Source organism: Camellia sinensis, chromosome 15 (assembly GCF_055761805.1).
Source record: "Camellia sinensis isolate YWXY chromosome 15, ASM5576180v1, whole genome shotgun sequence".
In the NCBI taxonomy this organism is placed as follows: Eukaryota; Viridiplantae; Streptophyta; class Magnoliopsida; order Ericales; family Theaceae; genus Camellia; species Camellia sinensis.
In genome coordinates this window covers 120461064-120484687 of record NC_138975.1, presented here as the reverse complement: position 1 = coordinate 120484687, position 23624 = coordinate 120461064, and the positions used below count along the sequence as shown (strand labels likewise).

General features: G+C 35.6%; 2 protein-coding genes across 2 annotated transcripts; one reads left to right on the top strand and one right to left on the bottom strand.

Moving 5' to 3' along the window:
• The first annotated feature begins 777 nt into the window (after positions 1-777).
• LOC145813249 (uncharacterized) lies at positions 778-2838 on the top strand. Its single transcript, XM_082908532.1, has 3 exons — positions 778-1198; positions 1292-1611; positions 2455-2838. Exons 1-3 carry the CDS (start codon positions 778-780, stop codon positions 2836-2838), a joined length of 1125 nt encoding a protein of 374 aa, XP_082764658.1.
• Positions 2839-14862: 12024 nt separating this feature from the next.
• Positions 14863-21554, bottom strand: LOC114310482 (biotin carboxyl carrier protein of acetyl-CoA carboxylase, chloroplastic). The gene is made up of 7 exons (XM_028256471.2): positions 21000-21554; positions 20504-20557; positions 20270-20409; positions 19857-20169; positions 18845-18916; positions 15301-15366; positions 14863-15197 (listed from the first exon to the last, which is right to left on the bottom strand). The coding sequence occupies exons 1-7, from the start codon at positions 21165-21167 to the stop codon at positions 15174-15176; spliced, it is 837 nt and encodes a 278-aa protein (XP_028112272.2). The 5' UTR covers positions 21168-21554; the 3' UTR covers positions 14863-15173.
• Positions 21555-23624: the final 2070 nt, after the last annotated feature.

The following is a 23624-nucleotide window of genomic DNA, read 5'->3' as shown; positions in this document are numbered from 1 at the left end:
TTTTCCATTGTTGTCACTTTGCTTGTTACATACTCTATACTCCTCTATTACTTGCAAAGCAATACTCTCAAAGCATCTTTCATATTGGTTTAATATCTAGATTTACAATCTATTATTTATATCGTTTTCTTATCAATTTCATAATTTTTGATTGATTTTGATATGGAAGAGTTCTAAATCTATGGAAGTTCAAACTCAAGTAAAAATATGTCGGGTGATAGCAAAATCAGTGATAAAAATGTTAGTTTTTTTTTAGTAGTATTTTTTTTGGGGGAAGGGGGTTTTAATTCGGAGAACCAGTGTTGAATTTATGTATTAAATTCGGATATCAACTGCCAAAATATATTTACTTCTTCGACATCTATATTTCGAAATATATTAATAAATTCGGTAGTTTAGTTCCGATTTTTTTTATTATATTTGATATTTTAAAGTCGAATATTTTTAATTTTTTCGGTTACCAAATGCCGAAATATATAATTTCTTTCGGCTCTGTAGTGCCGAATTAAAAAAATTTCCCACCCTTTTCTAGATTACATGCATTGAAGAAACTGAGGCTCAATCAAATATTATGGTGGATTGTACTAGTCATTTTACAGTTAAACGGGTAACATTTAACATGAAATTCGTAAGTTCATCATTTTTATTAGTTAGTTTGTTTAGTTTGTTATTATGAAAGTTGTGTGACATTACATATAGGTTTTTGACAACAAAGATGAATTGCTCACTTGGATACGTGGTATTGGAAGGAAAAATGGCTTTGTTATTATTATAAGGATGTCGGACTATGGTGGCGGTCACAAGAGACCAAGAATTTATCTTGCTTGTGAGTGGAGTGGCAAGTATAGATCACGTAAGAAGTTGAAAGACGGCACAAACGACTTATTGAGACAAACTGGTACAAAGAAGTGTGAATGTCCATTTGATTTGAGGGCATACAAGTTGAAAACCAACGATGAATGTACACTGAATGTAGTTTGCGGACTGCATAATCATCCAACTGTAGAGCATCTCCGTAGACATTCATATGCAGGGAGATTGTCAGCCAATGAAAAGTCGCTGTTAGTAAATATGTCAAAGAGCCTAGTAAGGCCAAAAAAGATACTCATTACACTCAAACAGAGGGATGCCCTTAATATGATCACAATGAAGACAGTTTACAGTGTACGACATCGATGTAGCGTTCTACAAAAAGTTGGTAGATCCTAGATGCAACAATTGTTGTACATTAAGCGCCATCAATGTGAGGAAGGCTCTATGATTGTCATGGACTTGTTTTGGGCACATCCAGTGAGTTTGGATTTACTTCGTACATTCCCTCGTGTGTTGATTATGGATTGCACATATAAGACGAATAGATATCGGTTTCCTCTTCTTGAAATTATGGGAGTGACATCAACTCATATGACATTCTCTGTGGCTATCGCATACTTGCAAACTGAGCGGGTTGATAATTATGCATGGGCGTTACAAACATTGCGTGATCGTATGGACAACGTTGTTTTACCTGAAGTCCTTGTCACAGACAAAGAGCTTGCATTGATGAATTCCATTGACAACACCTTTCTGAATGCACGACATTTGTTATGTCGTTGGCATATTAATAAGAATGTATTGACGAAATGCAAGAAAATGTTTGAGACAAAAGAAAAATGGGACAAGTTTAACACTGCATAGAACTATTTGGTATTGCCATCGACTGAAGAGGAATACAATGATCACCTTATAATACTGCATAAGGATTCCAGTAACTATTCGGAGGCAAACAAGTATGTTACTGTGAATTAGTTGAATCCGTATCAAGAAAAATTCATTGTGGTACATACAGATATGTGCATGCATTTTGGCAATGTTACAACCAATCGGTAATTTTTTAAAAAAAAAATCTTATAAATCATATTATTATTTTTAATTATTATGCTTGACTATTTTTGTTTACATCCATATGAACAGGGTTAAGAGTGCTCATGTTAGATTGAAAAGGCAATTAGGTTCAAGTCAAACGACATTTGAGATTTCATTTGAAAAAATACATTGTCTACTTGAGTTGCAGCACATTCAAGTTAAAGCATCATTCGAGAAGAGTTTGACAACTGTGCAACATCAATTCTAACCTTCTCAATTCAGAGAGCTTTGGGGTGATGAGTCTATTATGCATTGGAGTATGTATTGGCAGAGAGTAAAAGAGAAAATTTAGTTGGAATTGATGTTACAGTATGTGGGTGTGTTCTTAGGCGCATGCATGGTTTACCTTGTGCTCACAAGATTGCAGATTACATGAGACAAGGCTGTCCTATTCCCCTCAGTAACATACATGTACATTGGACACGACTTAATATATGTGTGCATAATCCGAAGGTTGAGAAATTGGAATTGACTTGTATCCTAGAACTTGAGATGATTTTGAAGCGGTTCAATGAGTCTGATATTGCCACGTAATTGGATCTGTTGAAGAAGTTGAGGGAAATTGCAAATCCAGCGAGCACTTTTCTTATTGAGCCTGATGTGAAGTCGAATCCACGTCGAGGACATAAGAAAATTGATATATCTTGCCGTCGTGACCCTTGTGCATTTGAGTTGGTTGACGATGGTCATGATAGCCACAACACATTAGCTGACAATCAGTCAAAGAAAAAGAGAGCTTCAAAAGTGCATAAGAAGAAGCAGAATGTGAAGACAAAAGCTTATCGTACAAGAACAAGTTTACCGAGTGCATATGTTGGTGACTTACCGCATATGTTAAAACCATTCATAAAGTTGATGAAGGATGTAGATGGTGATGGGAATTGTGGTTTTAGAGCTATTGCAGGTTTACTTGGTCTTGGAGAGAGTGACTAGGTGCAAATTAGGCGTGATCCTTTACATGAATTGAATAATCATAGAGATGAATACATCATACTATATGGGTCGCATGAAAGGGTTAAGGAGCTAATACACATCCTATCATATTTTGAAGATAGCCCAGGCTTTGATCGTTGGATGACTATGCCTGACATGGAGCATCTTATTGCATCATTTTATAATGTAGTCTTTCACCACTTGTCTTTGCAACAGTGTCTCACTTTCTTACCTTTGAGATCATTGCATGTAACTGCAGTTCATCGTCGTGAGATTGCCATTGGATTTGTCAACGGAAATCATTTTATATAGGTATAACTTATGAAAATAACCTAACATTGTTGTTTAATTTTTGTGTAATTGCAAATTTGATGGATTTGGTAAAATATGTAATTTTTGGGATGTACGTGCAGGTATTTTTTAAGGCCCATCATCCAGTTCCTCCCATTGTTGTGCTTTGGTGAGTTGATCATCACCCTTGTGCATTAGAATGAGAGAATGCATATGTTAGCCACATTCAAAAATTCAAAGACAACATAGGGCCTAATGTAACTACTAGAGAGACATTTGATGTAGTTGACATAGATTGATGTATTAGACAACAGTTATGAGAGGTTTAAGACATTAGTTTTATGATTTACTAGCATGAGGTAACGAGATGGATTTCATTTTTCCATTAGATTTTGTAATGGTCATTTTTTTAAATAGAATATCATGTGATTTATAATTCTCTTATTTATGGAATGGATGCAATTGGATATTTTTATATTGTCTAAACACAAAACGTAATAAAAATAATATTAACCAAGTGCAACTACTATTAAAGAGTAATGATATTAAATAATATCTAAAAAGAAATAATAATATTAACTAGTATTTCAATCCATTCACATAATCACAACATACCCGTCTCCTTGCACATAATCAAAAAAGTACATAATCCAAAAATAATAATAATATTTGTCTCCTTATACATCCACCAACACCATCAACAACTATTTGTGCTAACATTATGAACTATTGTCAACTACGTGACCAGCAAGTGTAATGTGCTCCAAAACGATGTGTAGTGGAAGAGTCAGGTGCAGACCAACCCTGAGCAGATGTGTTGGGTTTAGCTTCAGTAATGTTTTGATCTTGAAGAAGCTGTTCAATTGCATCAATTCCGTAGTAAAGCCTATTAGGATGTTGAACACTGTCCGCATAGCCAGCCTCAACAAAAGGATGAATAATCTGATATATCTGTGACATACGCTGCATTACGAGAACGAATACAACATTATGTACAAACCTATAACAGTTTACATAAACAATTTATAATGTAAAAGAAAAAAAATCATACCTGTGCGTCGTGGCTAGGATCATGATAATGATGAATATTCGGGTCCACCTGAGAACGACGTGCTGGGTTTTAAACATACACATGGGTAATAGTTTCGTACCAATCCATGTATCCAGGAACACAATCCCAACGTTAACATACCGGTGTACTTCTCCTTCGATCAGATAACACATGGTTGTCCCATGCCTCCCAAATGATGTCTAAATACGCGTATATAACATTGTAGTGTGGAGTTGTGGCTCCTCGAGAAGCACGCATAGGGCCAAGTGGTGGATTAGGGATTGTCTGCACTCTACCAAACTATCTCAAAACTCTATCAAGGTGATATGGTTCAACTACTTCCAAACACTTTAGGCAACCGTGATAGAACGTAACTGGATGACACGGATGGACATCTCTGTAACTCTGGTACGGGTCCCAAATAACCTACAAACAATAATAACTATAAGATATGACAAATGTAAATTTTGTATGAAATAGAGTTTCAAATTTTGAAGTACTTTTTAACTTACATCATGTATACCCAACCTATCAAGCTCCTCTCGAAAAGCCTGTAATTGTGTCTCTTCACCATACTTTCTTTGAGAAGTCCAATGGTAAACATGTGGCATGTCTTAACTGTAATTCATATTCAAGTGTGGTCGGAATCCACGAAAGTGCTCATAAATCCATTCCTTAAGAAGTGTCATGTAACTGGCTATTTGTTTCACGTTGAAGGTACTACCGTACCCTAGCTGTCTATATAAATATGCCAATGCAGCAGCACCCCAAGCATATGAAGATAAGGTCATCAAATCAGACAACAAACTCAAATAAACAACTGGGACCCTAGTACCAGTCTTGTCACTGAAAAGTGTACAACTGTGGCTCGGCTTTTTCGCGCCCTCTTTAGGAAGGTTTGAAAGAAGCTCTACAGTTCGGGCTCCCGCGGTTCTAAATCTAATCTCACAAGTGCAATGTGAAACTGATAATCACCAAAGAGTCCAAATCCGGCAAATCGTTTTGAAAAATTGATTTTGAATCAAAAAGTGCCAAAAGTAGACTGCTTTGCCAGATATAGAGTCGTCACCTAAATATTTTATTTTGTAAAAATTTAGGAAACCCATGACTCATGCCAAAGGCCATGTGTCCGTTATCTCCAAAGTTGCCTCGGCTCGGGAACTTGGGTACGAGAGGGAAAGGTCATGAATTGAGCACCCCCACTCGCCCGATCAAAGATCGATCTCTATTAATCATGATATGATATTTTATAAATATTATGTGCTCTTATTCTGATTATTAAGCTAGTTTTACTATGTGATGCGCACAATCAAGTATAGACTAGTTTGCTCAAGTTAGAACAATTCAACTCATGTTTGTTTGCGAAAATAGTTTGAATTTGCCACCTCAAGTGGGCTTAAAGTTTGCGGATTTGCCACCAAACATAATGGGCTTAAAACATGATTTGCCACTCAACAAAGTGGGCTTAAAACGCACATTTGTTGAATCGTTCGAATTCAAACAATAAACCTTCATCCACAGGCATTCAAGCAGTTTATCATTTAAGCACATAGCCTCATAGCAAGCATGCTAACTATGGCAACATTCACATTCATGCAAGTATGCTAAAGCATAAAAACTCACCTAATACTCCAGGCTAAGAAGATATGAGTTAGAAAAATATGTGTGGTTCCTAACTATACAAGATGTCTAATGCAACACATGCAATATGCAATTTAATAAGCTCGGCTACTAATATGGCATATGGATCGATTTGAACAACATGCGATTAAACACGTATTCAACTAAGGTATTGAAATGACAATGCAGTTTGAATGATGTGCCGAGCCTCAGTGTATGCAAGACAAGATGAATGGATGCAAGCATAAGGCATGCTAATTTAAAACATGATACTCCTAATCTAACCATCGAAAGCGGGTAAATAAAAGGGAGAAAGACGTGGGTTGAAAAACATACACATACGCATGCACACTTATTACAACATTACGCCCTCGCGAAGGAGGGTCCGAATGAATAAGAACTAACTAGCTAGCTGATTAAACTAATCTAATTAAGCTAATTAGACTAATTATTACAAGCCAAATGAATGACTAGCTAAGCTAATTACTAATTATTACAACACTTTAACTAACTAGCAAACTAATTAATTAATTTACAACACAAATGCACACGAACTAAGCATTTAAGACATTAAACTATGCTGCCACTATTTCGCCTCAGGAAATGGAAGATACACATGCTCGGTTTTGGCTCGAAAAGACCTCCGTTTTGCTCTTGAAAGCCTCTGTTTGCAGGGTTGAGAATTTCCAAGACCTTTCTGCTTCGTCTTACCAAAATCAACTGAAGTTTACATCAGTGGCCCATCGGCCATGGATGGATGTTGCCGACCATCTGCCGGCCAAAAAGGGTGGTCTGCCGGCCAAAAAGGGTGGTCTGCCGGCCACCAATGGTGAACTACTAGCCACTAATGCATTGGATCACCATGTTGCAACAGAGTACAAATAGAGCAAAAAGAAGGTTTTTCCAAGGGTTGTCTACACAATTCACCTCTCATTTTCATGGACAAATCCGAGGAATTGTGAACTTAAACCACAAACCACCAATCAAAGCAATTTCATTGCATGATGGCTTGTGCTTCAAGGTGTGCAAGCTTAATAAATGCAAAACAAAACATTCAAGAACCATCACCCTATCATGCATGATCAAGGACAATGGAGACCTAGAAAAGTGGCACATTTCATCATTTTTTAGTATGAAATGTCCCATTTTCCTTATGTTCAAATTAACGTCTGATTTGAACACATGCAATGCAACACAACAGAATGCTTATCTTGCCTCTTTTACTTATCAATTTTGTTTACACATTTTAGTTACCAACCATCCTTTAATCACATTAAGTCCAAATGATGAGTTAAGTCCTCTAAATGGAAAAAAAGCTCAAATCGAAGGTTGTTTTAGGCATGAAAGAGATCTCATGTCGTTGGTAATAAACCCCCAAAGAGATTAAACCATTAAGCACAAAAACCTCAATTTCATGTTTTAAACAAGCAAATGGTTTGAACCACTTTCAAAGCAAAATAAAACCAAGAAATGAGAGAGGTTGCAGAGATGGTTAAGTGCTGAAAATGAGTGATAAAAGCATAAACAAATGCTATCAACTCAAACAAGAAGGTGTCTAGAGCCTAAATCACCAAGCTTGTGAGGACTATTGCACTACAACCATGCAAAACAAAACTCAACTGATCCAAACAGCCCAAAACAGAGCTAAAGCAGTCTATTTCAAAGGCAAAAACATGCTGGAATTAAGCTAAACTAAACTAGAAAAACATGCTAACATATGAAGTTAACTAAACTAACAAACAAGACACAAGAATGGGAGGTTAACCCCTCCAATTTTGGACTTCAAAATGAGTTTTTTGCCACTGAAAAACTTCTAAAATTCAGTGGTTAAAGGGTCAAAAAAAAGATAGTTTTAAAATGGGAAACAAAAGTGCACAAAGGCCTTAACAATAAGGGATAAAGAGGGATGAGCCACCCTCTAACCTTTGATGGCCCAAAACACCAATCTCAGCCCATGAAAAAAAAGTTTTTTATAGCTCAAAACCAGCCCATAACAGTAGGAAAGAGATGGAAAAACAAGTAAGCAAAGCAAGTTTAAAAGACTAGTATTGTACCTCTTGAAGAGAAGAGTGGTTTCAAGCAACAATTCAAGCCCAAAACAACTTGTAAAGCTCCGAGAGGTCCTCAAACAGCCTAAGCTCAAAGGTGATCACTTTTGGTTAAGGGTTGATGTGCAAAAGTGTAGTGTACGTAGGCAAAGGTGTAGAGAAATACAAGAGAGAGAGAGAGAGAAAGAGAGAGAGAGAGAAATCTAGAGAGAGAAAGAGAGAATTTTGAGTCTTAATTCTTCCAACCTCAAAACATGAGAGAGGGCTTCCCTATATATAGAAAATATGAATTCCATACAAAGAGATCCAGCCCTCCACGTGTGGGCAGATGCAAGCCTCTGTGTAACTAGCTGGCACAGCTGGCACAAAATATCTACAGAAAACACTGGTGGCCGGCTGGCCATCACTGATGGCCAGCAAGGCATCATTGATGGCCAGCAAGGCACATCAATGGCCGGCAGGCCAAAAGCCCTGGCCGACAGCCCTCATAGATGGCCGGCAGGCCACCAAAGGCTGTAGGGGAGAGAAACCAAGACATGGTCAATAAGGCAAAAAAGATGCAGGGTTTAAAAGGCTCAAACCTGTGGCGTTCCGCTGAGGACTTTGAGCGCTCAGCGAGCAACCAAACTCGTCATCGGATGTACCTGCAAGAACATCCAAGTCTTGAAGGGCCGTCAAAAATGGGGTGTCTACAACAACCTAACAAAAATAACAAGTATGCTCTACCTGCACATGCAATTCTTGCCATTGAATCATTGTCTGTGACATTATGAAAGTGTGCCCTTAACCACTCAAGCCTTACTAAATTGCTTCCATCACTAGACAACTCATGTCTGACCTCTTGCTTTTCAATTTCCAAGGTATTAACTACTAATGCAATGGCCCACCTTTTTGACAATTTACGCACACTAGTAGATTTGCCTACAATGGGAAGCCCTAGGATAGTGGCAGCATCGTCCAATGTGATAATCATCTCTCCAACATTCAAATGGAATGTGTTTGTCTCTGGTTGCCATCTCTCAACAAAACTAGACACTACAATTTTGTTAACAAAGCGGTATGTGCAACGAGCTAAGTGTGCAGGTCCTGACATCTCCACAATATTTACAAATGTAGCATTGTTGCCTTATTCCCACCACGACCACGAACAAATCTTAAACGAGTGATTATGACACTTCAAGGGCCCCCTTTCATCAGCACCAGTCCAAATAGTTGCGGCAACATAACTTTTAAAACTTCTAAGTATTGATGAATCAGTTGGCCCTCTCAGAAATAACTGAGTAAGGATATCTTCATCAACAATGTCAGCATTATCACCATTAGGGTCATCATCTATAGCAATATCATTCATAACTGATGCATCATGTATAGGATCATCATCCATAGCATGTCCACGTCCAGCATTCTCTAATTCATGAAGTCTTCTGTTCGAAACTATTACTGACCGACGTTGACTGAGATCGACATCCATCTGCATACAAAAAATTGTTCTCATCAATCCATCAATTCATTCTTTTGATAAATAAATAAACCTAAAAATGATATTTGTATTTAAGAAAATACAAACTAGAAAACTATGTTCAAAGATGTAAGTACTATATTCTTGGTCACTTGATCATCGCTATGCATTTTGTGAGTTTGAATTTACATATTTGAAAGATTTATTTTTTTGGAGTACATAACTTTTGAGGTCCTTGCAATTGTCCAAAATCATGGATTAATGCATTTAGGAACTTGGCTGTCTACAGCAGTGTTCAACCAGGAGCTCCAATTCTCTCTCCTCCAGGTTCATGGTAAAACTAAACTAGACTCATCTATGATTCTATTGACTTGGTTATTAAGTAACAAGTGTTTCAAAAGCATTAAAGTTATACATTCCTTACTTATTCACTTTTATAAAATAATGTATTTATCCAATTTAATTAAGTGTTAACTAGTGCACTTAGGCACCCATCAATATTGAGGGATCATTTATCCAAAAAATCACCTGTTAACAGTCAAGGAATCTCCAATCTAAAAAGAAAAAAGAAAAAAACAGTCAATGAATCTTCGTCTCAAAAATTCTCAATCTTCTATCTTAATGCACTTATATAGTTATTGAAATTTCAAAGTACAAGAATCTCGAGACACAATCAAATAATTGTAAGGCTAAGTTTGAATGAAGGATTTGTGTAGGAAATAGAAAAAGAAATAGAAAAGTAATGAATCCCTACTGAAATCATGATCCAAATAGAGCCTAAATGAATTTGTTATTGTAGAGATAGCCATGTCATCAATCAATGTAATTAAAATATTAAAAAAAATCGAAACTTTAGAGCCGAAAGAACACAAAATTTTTGAAACTACATAACCAAAAATATCTAATAAATTCAAAATATAACTGTCAAAAATAATAAAAAGTTTCAAAACTCCAAAACCGAAATAACTTTCTTCATTCGAAATGTAACTATTGAATATTGTAACTATTTTCGACTCTATTCAGTTGATCTATAACAGTTTATTCGGTTGTTGATTTCCAAATTTGGTGCACAAATTCAGCAAACCAGTGACGACATCCCCAACCATGAACATGATGGAAAAATCAATGATTTTATGGCAATGGAGTGTACAAAGATTTGAAAATGATAAAATGTAATAACAAAATAATAAATATAAAAACAAAATGGGAAGATTGTGGGGACATATTTTTTTAATATTAACACGTGGCATGGTGACGCCGACGTATAAGCCGAGGTGCCACGTGCCCTGGTAGTCAAGCCGAGGTAATCTCGGAGAAGCCGAGGTCATCTCCGAAGATGTCGGAGTCCGAAGATAAGGGACAAGAGTCCTAAGGCAAAGAGGGGACTTAGTTAAGATAAGGATAAAACTCTTAGGGAGTTTATCTCTATCTCTTAAAGAGTCCAGAGTAAGCACTAAGATTGGAGTTCATAGAAGTCATACTTCTAGTTGGACTTGGATTGAGTATATTATAAAAGAGAGGCACCCCCGTGGGTCTAAGGTATGTAATTCAGACTTTGAGTATTCAGTTTAATACTTGATTATCCTTGAGAAACATACTGACTTGATCGTCGGAGTGCCCCCGGGTGGAAGAACCACCGCCGGAGCTTTTCTTTTCTGTTACAGGTTGCTGGAGCCATCTATTCTGCCGGTGCTTTGCTGCTGATCACTAAACGGGCAGTGTGGTCAGATTTTCACCCACACAATTTGGCGCCGTCTGTGGGAACGAAGGAAGAATAGATGGCCAGTAACGGACAACAAGGAAACGCTAGGGACGATGCTCCTTCTGGAAGCAGCAGACCGATTAACCTTGACACCGAAGGAGACAATCACAATACAGAAGCCCGTGACCAGGGTCACAGGGAGAACGACGATATCCAGGAAGGTGACACAACAAAAAGATCAAACCAAGGAAAATACTACAATGAAGACAACCTCCAGGTATGGAGGGACAGGTGCCTACGCAGAGACGAAGAAGTAAAAGAATTAGCAAACAAGTTGGCGGACCTCCAGTCGGTCGTCAACTTCATGATGCAGAACAATGTTATGCAACCACCGTACCCGCTGCAAGATACGCCGATGCCAGCAACCAACACCCAGAAAGGTGGAGGAAAAACAATCCCCGAGGTCCCTCAACATACCAGGAGCGGAAGGCATTCTCACCGGTCTTCCAGGGAAGTCGGACGAGAAAGGCCAAGGCAAGAGGAGTCACGAAGGACGCAACACATGAAGAATCCAGACCCCAAAGAACATCGACATGTTCAGGGGCAAGTACTCCACTTTGACACAACCCATGAAGAAAGACCCAAACGGACCCACCTCGAGGCCGAGAGCAGTATACCAAAAAGACTAAAATCAAAAGACAGCCGAGCTCCAGGGAGGAGCAAAGAAGACTTAAGGGACTACCTCAAGAGGAGGCAGCAAAATGCAGAGGCCGAGGTAAACTCCCCAGTAAAACCGAAGACAGCCTTCTCAGTAGAACTGGACAAATTCGAACCACCCAAGAGGTTCAGTATGCCGAGGTTCCAAATCTATGATGGTAAGTCAAATCCAAACTTTCATGTTGGGCTATACCTAAATTCAATGGCACTATATAGCGGGAACGAACCACTGCTCTGCAAGGTATTCCCCTCATCCTTTGGGGAAATTGCATCTGATTGGTTCCACAAGTTACCGAAAGGAAGTATAAAGACATGGGAAGGCTTGGCCGAGATGTTTGTGGCCAGGTTCGTGACCAACAAGCTGCAACCCCTGAGGGTTGATGCTTTGATGGCTCTAAGAATAACCAAGGAAGAAGGCCTTAGGGCCTATGCGAAGAGATACTACGAGGTGTTCAACCGAATACCTGAATGCAACCAGGAAGTAGCAGTCGTGTCTTTCAAGAACGGCCTGAAAGATGACTGCCCACTACGGAAGTCTTTGGCAAAAACGTTGCCAAAGAGCATGGAAGAACTCATGGCAAGAATTGAGAAATACGCCAGGGCCGAGGAAGATACGTCGGGAAACAAAGAGGTGAAGCAAGAAAAGGGAAACGGCTCGCCAAAGCGAGGCCGAGTCAACACCTGACCCTCCATACCTGGAGGTTGTCTTCATTGTAGTATTTTCCTTGGTTTGATTTAAAAATGATAAAATGTAATAACAAAATAATAAATATAAAAACAAAATGGGAAGATTATTTACCTTCAACATTATTTTGGAGGTTTTCAATGGATTTCATGGAGGTCTTCCATGGATGGCTTCAATGGACTCACTTCAGACAGTGAAGGTTTTCACTTCAATGGAGGTCTTCAAGTTCACGGGTAGCTCAAGAATGTGGTCTTCAGACTAGTGTTCAAGCTTTACGTGGGTGGAAGTTTTTTGGTCTTCAAGTTTTCAAAAAGTGTGTGAAAAGGAGAGGTAAGCGTGTGTACAATAATATTTGAGTGAATGATATAATTGTAATTTTTATTGTGTGGGTTGAGAAAAACAATCAATAAATAAATTAATAGGTGTGTGTATTGAGAAAAGATTTGCTCTGAGTTATTTAGGTGTGTGGAAATAAAATTTCCCCAAGATTTACTCTAATTTTTTTTAATACAATTTTGTCGCCTAATAAAATGATCAAAATGGCCAAAACCCTAAACCATCCAACCACACAACTCTAGCCAATAATCCAACTCTGGCCATTCCCTTCCTAGCTCCAGCTAACCCTTCTTAACCCCTTTCACCATGCTCCGACCTTTCCTCCCCTTTCGACACCACCACCATACTTCCCCACGTACCAACACCACTTAAACGTCCACCATTGTCGCCACTACCATCACCGGCAATCTCCCACCCTCCTCTGCAACTCTGCTACCACCACCACTAGTACCCCTCCACCCTCTTCTGCAACTCTCCATTTTTCTTTTTCTTCTTTTTCACACCCCACTTGCCTTCGCCATTGCCACTACCACCTCTTCTTTCTTCTTCTTCTTCTTTGCCACCATGATTCCCTGCTCCCCAACCTTCTCCTATCGTGAAATCCCCTCACAACCCCTTCTTCTTGTTCTCTTTCTATTTCTCTCTGATTTTGAAAGGAGAAGGATAAGGAGAAACTAAAAATTAAGTGTGGGCGGCAAATGGCGGTGAAGGAAGAGAAGGGGTTAATGGATGGCTGAGAAGGGGTAGCGGGCGTCTAGAAGCAAAAGTGATGACAAAGAATGCTCTGGCAGTGACAACGATCCCAACGACAGTTGGGTGAAAGGGGTAAAAGTGCCCTTTCTTGTTCTCTCTCTTTCTTTTCGGTTTCGGAAGAAGAAGGAGAAAATGAAGTGGGGACGGCAAATGGCTATGAAAGAAGGAAAGGGGGTGACAGATGGTTAAGAAGGAGTGGTGAGTGTCTGAAGGCAAAAGCGGTGACAAAGGAGGCTTCGGCGGTGGCAACGATTGCAACAACAGTTGGGTGTAAAGGGTAAAAGTGGGATTAATTAAGTGTTTTGGAGTGTTCAATAAATAAAAAATTCAAAATTCAAAATTAAGGTTAAGATGTTCAGAGTAATGGGGTGCCCAACCAAATTTTTAGGGTACATTTAGAGCCTCCCCATTCCAAAATAGTAGCCCCTTAGAAAATTTTAAAAAATTGCTGGGCACTCGATCGGGTTTCCCTTATTCTTGGTAATTGATATAAAATTTGATTATCAAATTGAAACACCTAAATCTATTATGCATTGAAATTGCTTCTTTTTTTTTTTTTCTTTTTGAACACAAGATATAATAAAAACTCAAGAAAGAGCTTCAGATACATCAAGAGAAAGTAAAGAAGCTAGAGCAAAAGGGGAACAACTAGCCCAAGTCACAGGAAGATTTTGCTTAGCAAGAGCATTAGCTACCCAGTGAGCTACTTTGTTGTTGACTCTCCTTGTCCAGACAAAGTCTCAACGCCTATTTCGTGCCAACCAACGAACATCTGATAAAATTGCCAATCTGTCCCAAGAGGGAACCTTTTCCAATGCATAGTTCGATGATCAGTTGTTTGTTATGATATAATTTATGAATAACAGAGTTTATTATGTGAAATTGACACTTTTGTGTGCAAATCATGCTGAAATTGTGATGCAATTCACAAAATTTGCATTTCAGGTATGTTAATTGAGTGATAGGGTTTGAATTACCAATTTTCAATTTCCGTGTGAAATCAGAACAAGGAATTTTCAAAAGTCAATTTTAATACGTTTGGCTCTCTAATAATAGAATCATGGCTCCATCACTAGGTTTGGAAGTAATGGCCGGAGAGTGGGGCTGGCTAGCGAGAGAAGGTGATCAAAAGGAGTTTTTGAGACTGGCCTCAAAATTTATATTCAAAATAATGAAAAGAAAAAGAAAAAAGCATTTTCGCCCTAAACTAATTATAAATTCAGGAGATTATTTACATTTTTAAGAAATGAAATATTTGTTAAATTTGATTTTCGTTTACAATAAATAAATGAATAAAAAGAATTAAAGACAAACAATCAAAATAATAATAATAACTATTACTAAACGTATGCTAATGTAGTGTTTAGTTCATTAAAATGAAATATAATATAATGAAATAGTCATTCATTTGCTTCAGTACAGAATGATTATTCTCTTATAATCATACAGAAAATGAAATACCTTCCTCTATGACAGAGAAAGCACTATATAAATAATTCTATTGTTTCAAAATTTATGAATCCAAGTAACAAAGGTGAGACATTACAAATCTAAGAACACAAATGAACTAAGCTTTGAAGACATTACAATCTAAGAACACAAATGAACTCAGCTCAAGCTCATCATATGCTTTCTCATACATGATCCAATAACTGAAGAAGTAGCTTAATTCTTCAAGGCTCAATGACAAATAAGGGCTGCAAAAAGGAATGAAATATTTTAGAAAACCATAGACTCTGTATTCAATGATTTAAGAAAAGAAAATAAATTAAAATTTTCCAAGAAAAGAGAGATACATACTGTGTCCACACTAACTGGTTTACCATCTTCTACAATTATCTCAACCACAGTTCCTGATTGATCAGCCTGACACAGAGCATCAAAAAGACAATCTATTTAATAATGAACACAGACACGTGACATGACACGGACACGACGACACAACAATTTTTTTAAAATATTGGACACGACATGGAGGACACGCATAAAATATATAATTTTATATATTTATTTTATGTCATATATATAAATTTATCATTCTAACACAATAAATAAATACAACATAACATTAATTTCTATAAATAGACATCATTTTTCTTTTATCAACGTATTCTAAGTTATTTTGTTCAAACTTAACTAGTTTCGTATGTGTTTAATCAATGGATACATGTGCTTAAGCAATGAACATGTGTGTCCTCTAATTGTCTAAAGACTATCTGAGTCCAAATTTTCTTTTAAAAAATAATATATGTTTGGATGAGTGTCGGGCATGTGTTGTAAAAGTGTCCAACGAGTGTCAGTATCCGACAATGACACGGACATGCCACCTTTTTAGAATTGTCCTAGCTTCTTACAATATATATATATATATATCATGAATTAAATTGCATGTTTCTTTGCAAATTTTGTGTGAAATCGCTGAGGGGGCTAAAATTTTGGTGAGCTAAAAATGATTCAACTAATATGCAGAATCTAAGACCAAGCTTTCACACTTCTTTTGGAAGTTAGCTTAAAAAGCCAAGTCCACGAAAAAGTTAAGGCTAAAAAGGCTAGTTTGTTTAGCACATTCCTAACTTTTTGACTTATTATAATGGTTTTTTTAGAGTAGCTAAAGTGTCTTGTTTGGCGGGAAATGAGTTTGCCAAACTAGCTAAGGCTTTTATATACATATATATATATATATATATATATATAGCAAAATGGGTCTTTTTAGCCAATCAATACTAACTCAAAGTTGTCAGTAGCTTTACCTTTTTTTCTCTCTCATTTATATAAGATTTCAAAATCCAAAAGACGGATGTTCTATCTCTACAATGACATTTAAGATTTCTGACCTCACAAAAAAGTGGGCTAACCTATTGGAGCTTCCTAGTTTCCTAAGAATCTTCCATGATAATAGTTAGTGTTAGGTTTTTGTAATTGGCAATCGAATGGGGAGATTATTAGGTTTTTGTAATTGGCAATCTTATTGGACAAAACTCCATTCAGTTTTATTTTATTCGCTATATTGTATTTGTGAGTTATGAGAGTTTAGATGCGAACCTAACCCGAGTTGTACCTATGTAAAGGAGTTTGTGCTGACATTCCATATCTTAACTTGAGCATTCCTTGTTTGCCACTTTGCTGACTAAGCACGGGGATCGCGCAGTTTTCGGGGCTTTGTTTAGTATAAAATGCGTCGTTTGCACGTTTTAGAGTTTAACCCGTTCAGATTCTTAGAGAGGAGTAAAAACAAAGTGTTCTAAATTGGAGGATGTTTATATATGAGTTTCTTTAATGTATAAAAGGTGATCAATTGATCAATGAACAATTTATTAATAAGCATTAAGGGTTGTTTCACAAAACAAGAAAGGTGTTCATCAGTGGATTCTGGAAAACTTGGATCTGAAGCTTTGATAGATTCTGGAGTGACTCATCATCGTAGATTTGACATTGGCGTTATGGATTCAACATTGGGTAAAGCAATTCCGAGGTAAAGATGGTGGTGGAAGAGACACATTGAGTTCGGCTTAATTCGAGTGTGGATTCGCCAGGTAATTGAGGGTTCTCGTGTATAATTTCTTTTTATCTTCTTAGTGGATTGTTTTGTGATTTTGGCCCGTTATTTTTTTTATCACAATTGAAGGTGTGCAATTATGATTTTTTCCACATTAAATCGTTGTGTCAATTTATTGTTGATTGTTTGATTCAGATTGCTATTCATTGTTTAAAATCGAATCATAATCACAAATCAATATCTCAGGATTTTTTAGATTTTTTAATTAGGTTGCCAGGAATCTCACACACAAGGTTTTAAAAAGCGGCCGCAACCGTTACGTAACACCGTTACGTAACACCGTTACGTAACGGTTCTGGCGGTTACTGCCACCCGTTACGGCCGCTTTTGCAGTGTGATTGAGATTCACAGGTGCGTTGGCCGTAGCGGTCGTAACGGTGCCGTAGCGGTCGTAACGGCATGTTATACACCGTTACGTAACGGTTCCAAACTGTTTCTTTTGAAAAAACATACAAAAAAAAGCTGAAACTATGGGAAGAGGGATAGAGAGAAGATGAAAGATAAAGAGAGAAAATTGAGGAGTAAGAGATAGAGAGAGAAGAGTGAAGATGAAGAACATGTTATTGATTTGTTAAAGATGTAAGACCTATGCTATTCTATTCAGCTACTATCACTCAACCATTTTATTTGTGTGTGTCTATCTATATATTGTTTGAAAATAATAATAATAATAATAATAATAATAATAATAATAATAATAATAATAATAATAAGTGTGGTCATTGGGGGTGTTTGGTGGGGTTTTTTTTAGCTAACTTATGGCTTCTGACTTTTAAAAAGTTATTTTGGACTTTTTGGTTAAACTTATCTCAAACAGCTTCTGATTCTAACAACTTATTTTAAGTCAAAAAAGCTGATTCTGAGAAGCTGCTCACTCCTTACTTCTGATTATCAGCTTCTGCTGTGGACATGTTAATTCACGTTATACTCTTAAATTTTTTTATTTTTTATTTTTTTAAAAATAGAAAAAGATCAAAATGAACTATAAAATATTATTATTATTTTTTATGAGAAATGTAGACAAATAGTGAATAATAAAAAATAAAAATTAATTGAAAAAACTACTTCACAGCTTATTTAACAAACACTACTCAGCAACTTAAATCTATAATCCAACAGCTATACCAAACAGATTAACAGCTTCTGATTAAAGCCATAATCTATAATCTGTTAAGTTATAATCTATAATCTGTTTTAACAGCTATACCAAACAGCACCATTATCTATTTGACTTTGTTAAAATATGTATATATATATATATATATATTTAGGCTCTTATTTATTCTCTTACTTTTGTCATTGTTTATCTTATATATAATAGTTAGTGATTGATTTTTTGTATAATATAAAGTCATTAATTATTAAAATAAAATGTAAAAAACTCAGTTTATAGTGATTTAAAAATATGAAATATATTGGATCATACTTAAAAATTTATAAAAATTGATCAATATTTATTTTTAACCCAATAAATATGATCATGGAAAAAAAATATGCGTATTGGTAAGTTTTTTTCAAATTGTGCGAAAAATAAAAAAATTCACGGTTCCGGTTACCGCAACCGTTACACTACGGCCTTTACACCCCGCAACCGCAACCGCGCCACCGCCACCGTTACGGCGACCGCAACCGCTTTTCAGAACCTTGCTCACACATGAAGTAACAATTCCAAACCAGAAAGCTAGAACTCCCAAGATTTTATCTATTTTGCATGTGGAACATTAACCAACTAGTATATAAGACTGAAACTAAGAATCGTAAAAAATGATAATTAAAGCAGACACTTACTTCGATCTCATTCATCAGTTTCATGGCCTCAATGATGCAAACTACCTGGCCTTTCTGGATCTTATCTCCTACCTGGAGAACCACAATCATAGCCAGAGATAAGGTAAAAGATGACTTGTACTTCATTTTGAAAACATCAATAGAAAAACTAGGACATGGTCATAGTGCTACTGTGTGGCTATTGCCACATGCCACAGTATAGGGCCTGTTTGGTGCAGCTTTTTATAAGCTGAAAGTTGATAATAAAAAACCGAAAGGCAGGATAATCACCTTTTTCCAACATATTTTAAGTTATTTTTGCTTAATAAATTGGTTAACTGAATCATTTGCCACCATAATTGATATGAATTTTTAGAACTCAGGAGAAACATATTATATTAATTCAGAGGTAACAGAAAAAAGAGAAAAAAAAAAATTGAAAATGAAAGAAGAAGTTCAATAGAAACAAAAGTAATGCGTGGAATAAGCAGTTTGTAGCATACCATGGATATTTCAATATGTAATAATTGCATATGAGAAAGAGAGTAGGAAGGGGGTTCTTTCTTAAATTATTCAAACTAATATTAATTTTGGAGGAAAAAGAAGGCAAGCGATTATCAGTATTAACTATTAGGGAAAAGCTTGAGACCCCTAAATTTACATGACGTAGACTACTCCATGTCAATTATATATTGATTTAAAAATCAATCACCTAAGACCCAACTCCCTGCCACATCATTAGGGTGAATTTAGGGGTAATGTTTTTAGGGATCTTTGAAGTTTTCTAACTACAAAGATAACAATAAAACATGCAAACACTAAAAAAATTACTAGATAAAATTGCTTCAGAAAAACAATGAAAGTAAGTGTAATTTAACAATGAAATAAGTTTTCAAGAATAAGAATTAGAATTAGAATTAGAATTAGTTTCTCTCTTAAACGTGCACACACACTCTCCAAAAACACAAGCATGAGCACAGCTGCATGCACAAATGCAGCTACGCACACAACTGAAATCAATTAAGAAATTTACCTTGATAAAAGGGGGAGTTCCTGGTGCTGGAGAACGATAAAAAGTTCCAGCCATTGGGCATTTCAAAGGAGGATGGGATGATTTTGGCTTTGCAGGGCTAGGTAGTGCTGGTGCTGAAGCTGGAGCTGAAGGAACAGGACCAGCAGGAGCATTGACCTGCGCTGGAGGTGGTTGATATGGCGCCATAGTTTGGGGAGAAGCAGGCTGCATCATAATTACAGGAGGTTGTTGCAAAGCTTCCTTTTTTCTTATAATGACTTCACAATCCAGTTGCTTAAGGTGTAGCTCCATGATGTCTCTTGAATCTACAAGCCTGACAAAGAATAATGAGGAGGAATTTTAAGCATCTATTAACATATATTCCGCAACATAAAGAAACATCTGTGAGCAGAAAAATGGGGGTTTTAACGCACTCAACAAGGTCTGCCACTTGGGTCATAAATGCTGAGATGGATGATGCATCTGGAACAGTATTTTGAGCAGGAGATTCTTTTGCAGGTTCCACGGGCTTTGTAGATGGAACTGGTGCACAATTTGAAGATTTGAGGGCAACCTAGGATGTGTAGAGTAGGTTTTAGATAGAGCATAAAGGGAACATCATTATAACAAAAGGAAGTGTAAACATTCTATAAGAATGTGCAGCTTACCTCATTAAGCTGGGCAAACACCTTGGAAACATTAGATTGATTGTCCCTAGTCCCCTGCCAAAGAAATATAAAACAAAATGCAATAATATTAGAATCAAACAATGTAACATGACTGGTCAAGGGGGCATAAGGATAAGGAATTGGCTGGAAAGTTTGCAAGTATAGATAATTTGGATTATAAACAATGAGAAAGAGACAACAATAAAAATAAATAAAACATTTGTGATAATTTTCACCTCTACTGTAATTGTTCACCATTTTTAACATAATAAGAAATAGGAAGATTTGGCCAAAGCATCCTCGTCAATGCACATTTTCAATTCCAAAAAATGCAACTACCATCATTCTAAATTGAAATCTTTGTAAATTAATCCAAAAATATTAGTATTCAATCAGCGAAACTATTCCAAAAGCTACCAAAAATCGAAAAATAAAAAAGATTTATGATCAATTGAGAGCAAATTCAATAAAAACCCACAAACGATGATGAATTAACCTGGAGTCTGAGGGACGATCCAGCTAACAACGCCGACGAGCTCGATGGGAACGAAACCAAACAGTGTTGGGTTTGCTTTGGGTTTGGTTGCTGCTGCTGCGAAGAAGAAGAAGAAGAAGCAGTGAATAGGGCAGAAGATTTAGGGCAAGGAACAGAGAAAGATGCCATTGTCGAACAATTCCCGATCACAATCGAAGCAATAAAAGCTCAGATTTGGGGAAGAGTCTGAGCCGAGAGAGGGGTCTGAGAAATTGCTATTTTGTAGGAGGAATTAGGCGGTGAGATCGAAGAAATGCAGTGAGGAATTCGAAGGAGGAGAGAGAAAGTGAGAGACAAATTTGCAACGGCGATAGATACAATGTAGAGTTTTTTTTCTAGAGAGAGAAAGAGAGGGGGAGATTCGGGTTTTTTTTTTTGAGTGGTTTGTTTCTCGAGAAAGTTGTTTAACGACTCGTTGGTGACAGTTGGGAATTTAGTTTAGCAACCAGAATGGTAGTTTGGTCCGGTTACGCATGTACCGAGTGATGCCTAGTTGTCCAATAACAACACACAGACAAATGAGTTAAAGTCTATGGGGATGGTTGATAATATTACTCAGTATTTAAAATTGTATGTATTAAGCTATCCTTTTGGCAAAAATTTTGTTAATCGGCTTTTTGGAATTGGGATTTTTTAACTTGGAAATTAAAAAAATTGTTTGGTAAAAATTTTTTTATTTTTGTAAAAGAAATAGTTAAATAATTATGATTTAAATGTGATATTTTATTTTATTGACTTATTTAATCGATTTTGTCTTTTATGCCTTTTTAAGTTTCAACCTGAATTGCCAAACGAATTAAACTCGTTTGATAATCATAATTGATATCATTTAAAAATTTAAATATTTCTTAAAATGTAAGTTAAATTAAAAAAAAAATAGATTATATAAAACTTAATTCTGACTAAATTTATAAGTATTAAGCATAAATATCGATATACACTATTATAAACTCATTACTACCACCATTACCACCACCACAGCCACCACCATAACTACTGCTACCACCACCACCACCACACTTATCACCATTGTCATTGTTGTCATAAGTACCACCATCATCGCTATTACTATTGCTGCCATTACCTCTATCACCACCACCGTCACCACTATCACTACTACTACCACCACAATTTAAAAATTGAAATATATAATTTAAAAATATAAATTTCAAATTTGATCTTACACATATGAAATAATTTATTTTTAGTTCAACACTTAAACTTTTATCAAATAACTTTTCAACTTAAAAAATTCAGCATTTAAGTTTCGATACTTAATTTTCAATCTTCAATTTTCAATTTTGTCGAACACCACCTAACTCTATATCAAAATAATTCATTTCTAATTATTCTTTTGTATCCAATCTATATATATAAGGAAAATTGTCTTTTAAATAACAATGACGGTGAAAGTTTCAAACTTCCAAACTAATTTTGTTAATTTTTAAAGAAATAAAAAAAAATCTATTGGTTAGTTCCTTAAGTCAAAAATCCAAAAACAAAAAAAGTTATAATTATCTACAATTTTGAATTTTAAAATTCAAAACAATATGATAAATCACCCTCACTCTTTTCAAAAATAATATTGATCAAAACAATTCAAAAAAAAAAAAAAGACACTAATTATCTATGATTTTGAATTTCAAAATTCAAAATAATATAGTAAGTTACTTTCATCCCACTCTCACCTTTTTTGAAAATAATATAATTTTAAAATTTTAAAAACTCAATCAAATTAAAAATTCAATATAATTATCTCTTTAAAATATTCAATATTTGATTTTTTTTTCAACCCGACCAACTCTTCTCCAAATATAATGATGTAATGATTATTCTCTCTCTTTGCCAATAGTCCAAACTTATTTCAAGTTTATTTTTTGTGATTTTTTTTTTTTTTGTAAGTTTATATTTTCGTGTGAGTGTTTTTTTTTTTTTTTCCTCTATATGACTTTTTTTTCCAATGTATTTTTTTCAACTAAATTGATAATAAATATATATCTGTTAACTATCTTTGTTTTGAATTTTTTTTTTTTTTTTTTTTGGTGGATGCTTGTGTATTTTTTATGTTGTTGGTATTATCTCTTTTGATATATGTGAATTGATAATATAGTTATGAATTTTTTTATTTTTTTTTAAGAATAAGGCATCTTATATTGTTCTTTATGATTTGGCTTTTTTTTAAATTTCTTTAAAAAAATTCAAATTTTTTATTTATAAAAAATTTAAAACGTTTAATTGACTTACCCATCAATAAATAAAATTTTAAATAATGAATACTATTCAATAATTTATGGATTTAAAAAAAAAATTAACACCCATATATAAAATAAGAAAATCTAAAATCATGCATTTTTTTATTTTTCATTTTTAACTCTTTAAAACTCTAACAGTACATTTTTATTATTTCCACAACATTGTCTTTTTATATTTATAAAGATAAAAAAAACTAGACCGGAGTTGCATAATGGTTAGTGGAGGTGATGAGCATGGCAACAATAAGGGTGATGATGTGTTCGGCCAGAGCATTGTTTGGCTGGATTTTGAAACGGTGAATATTAAAAGAATAGTAGATAGTTTGGGTGATGA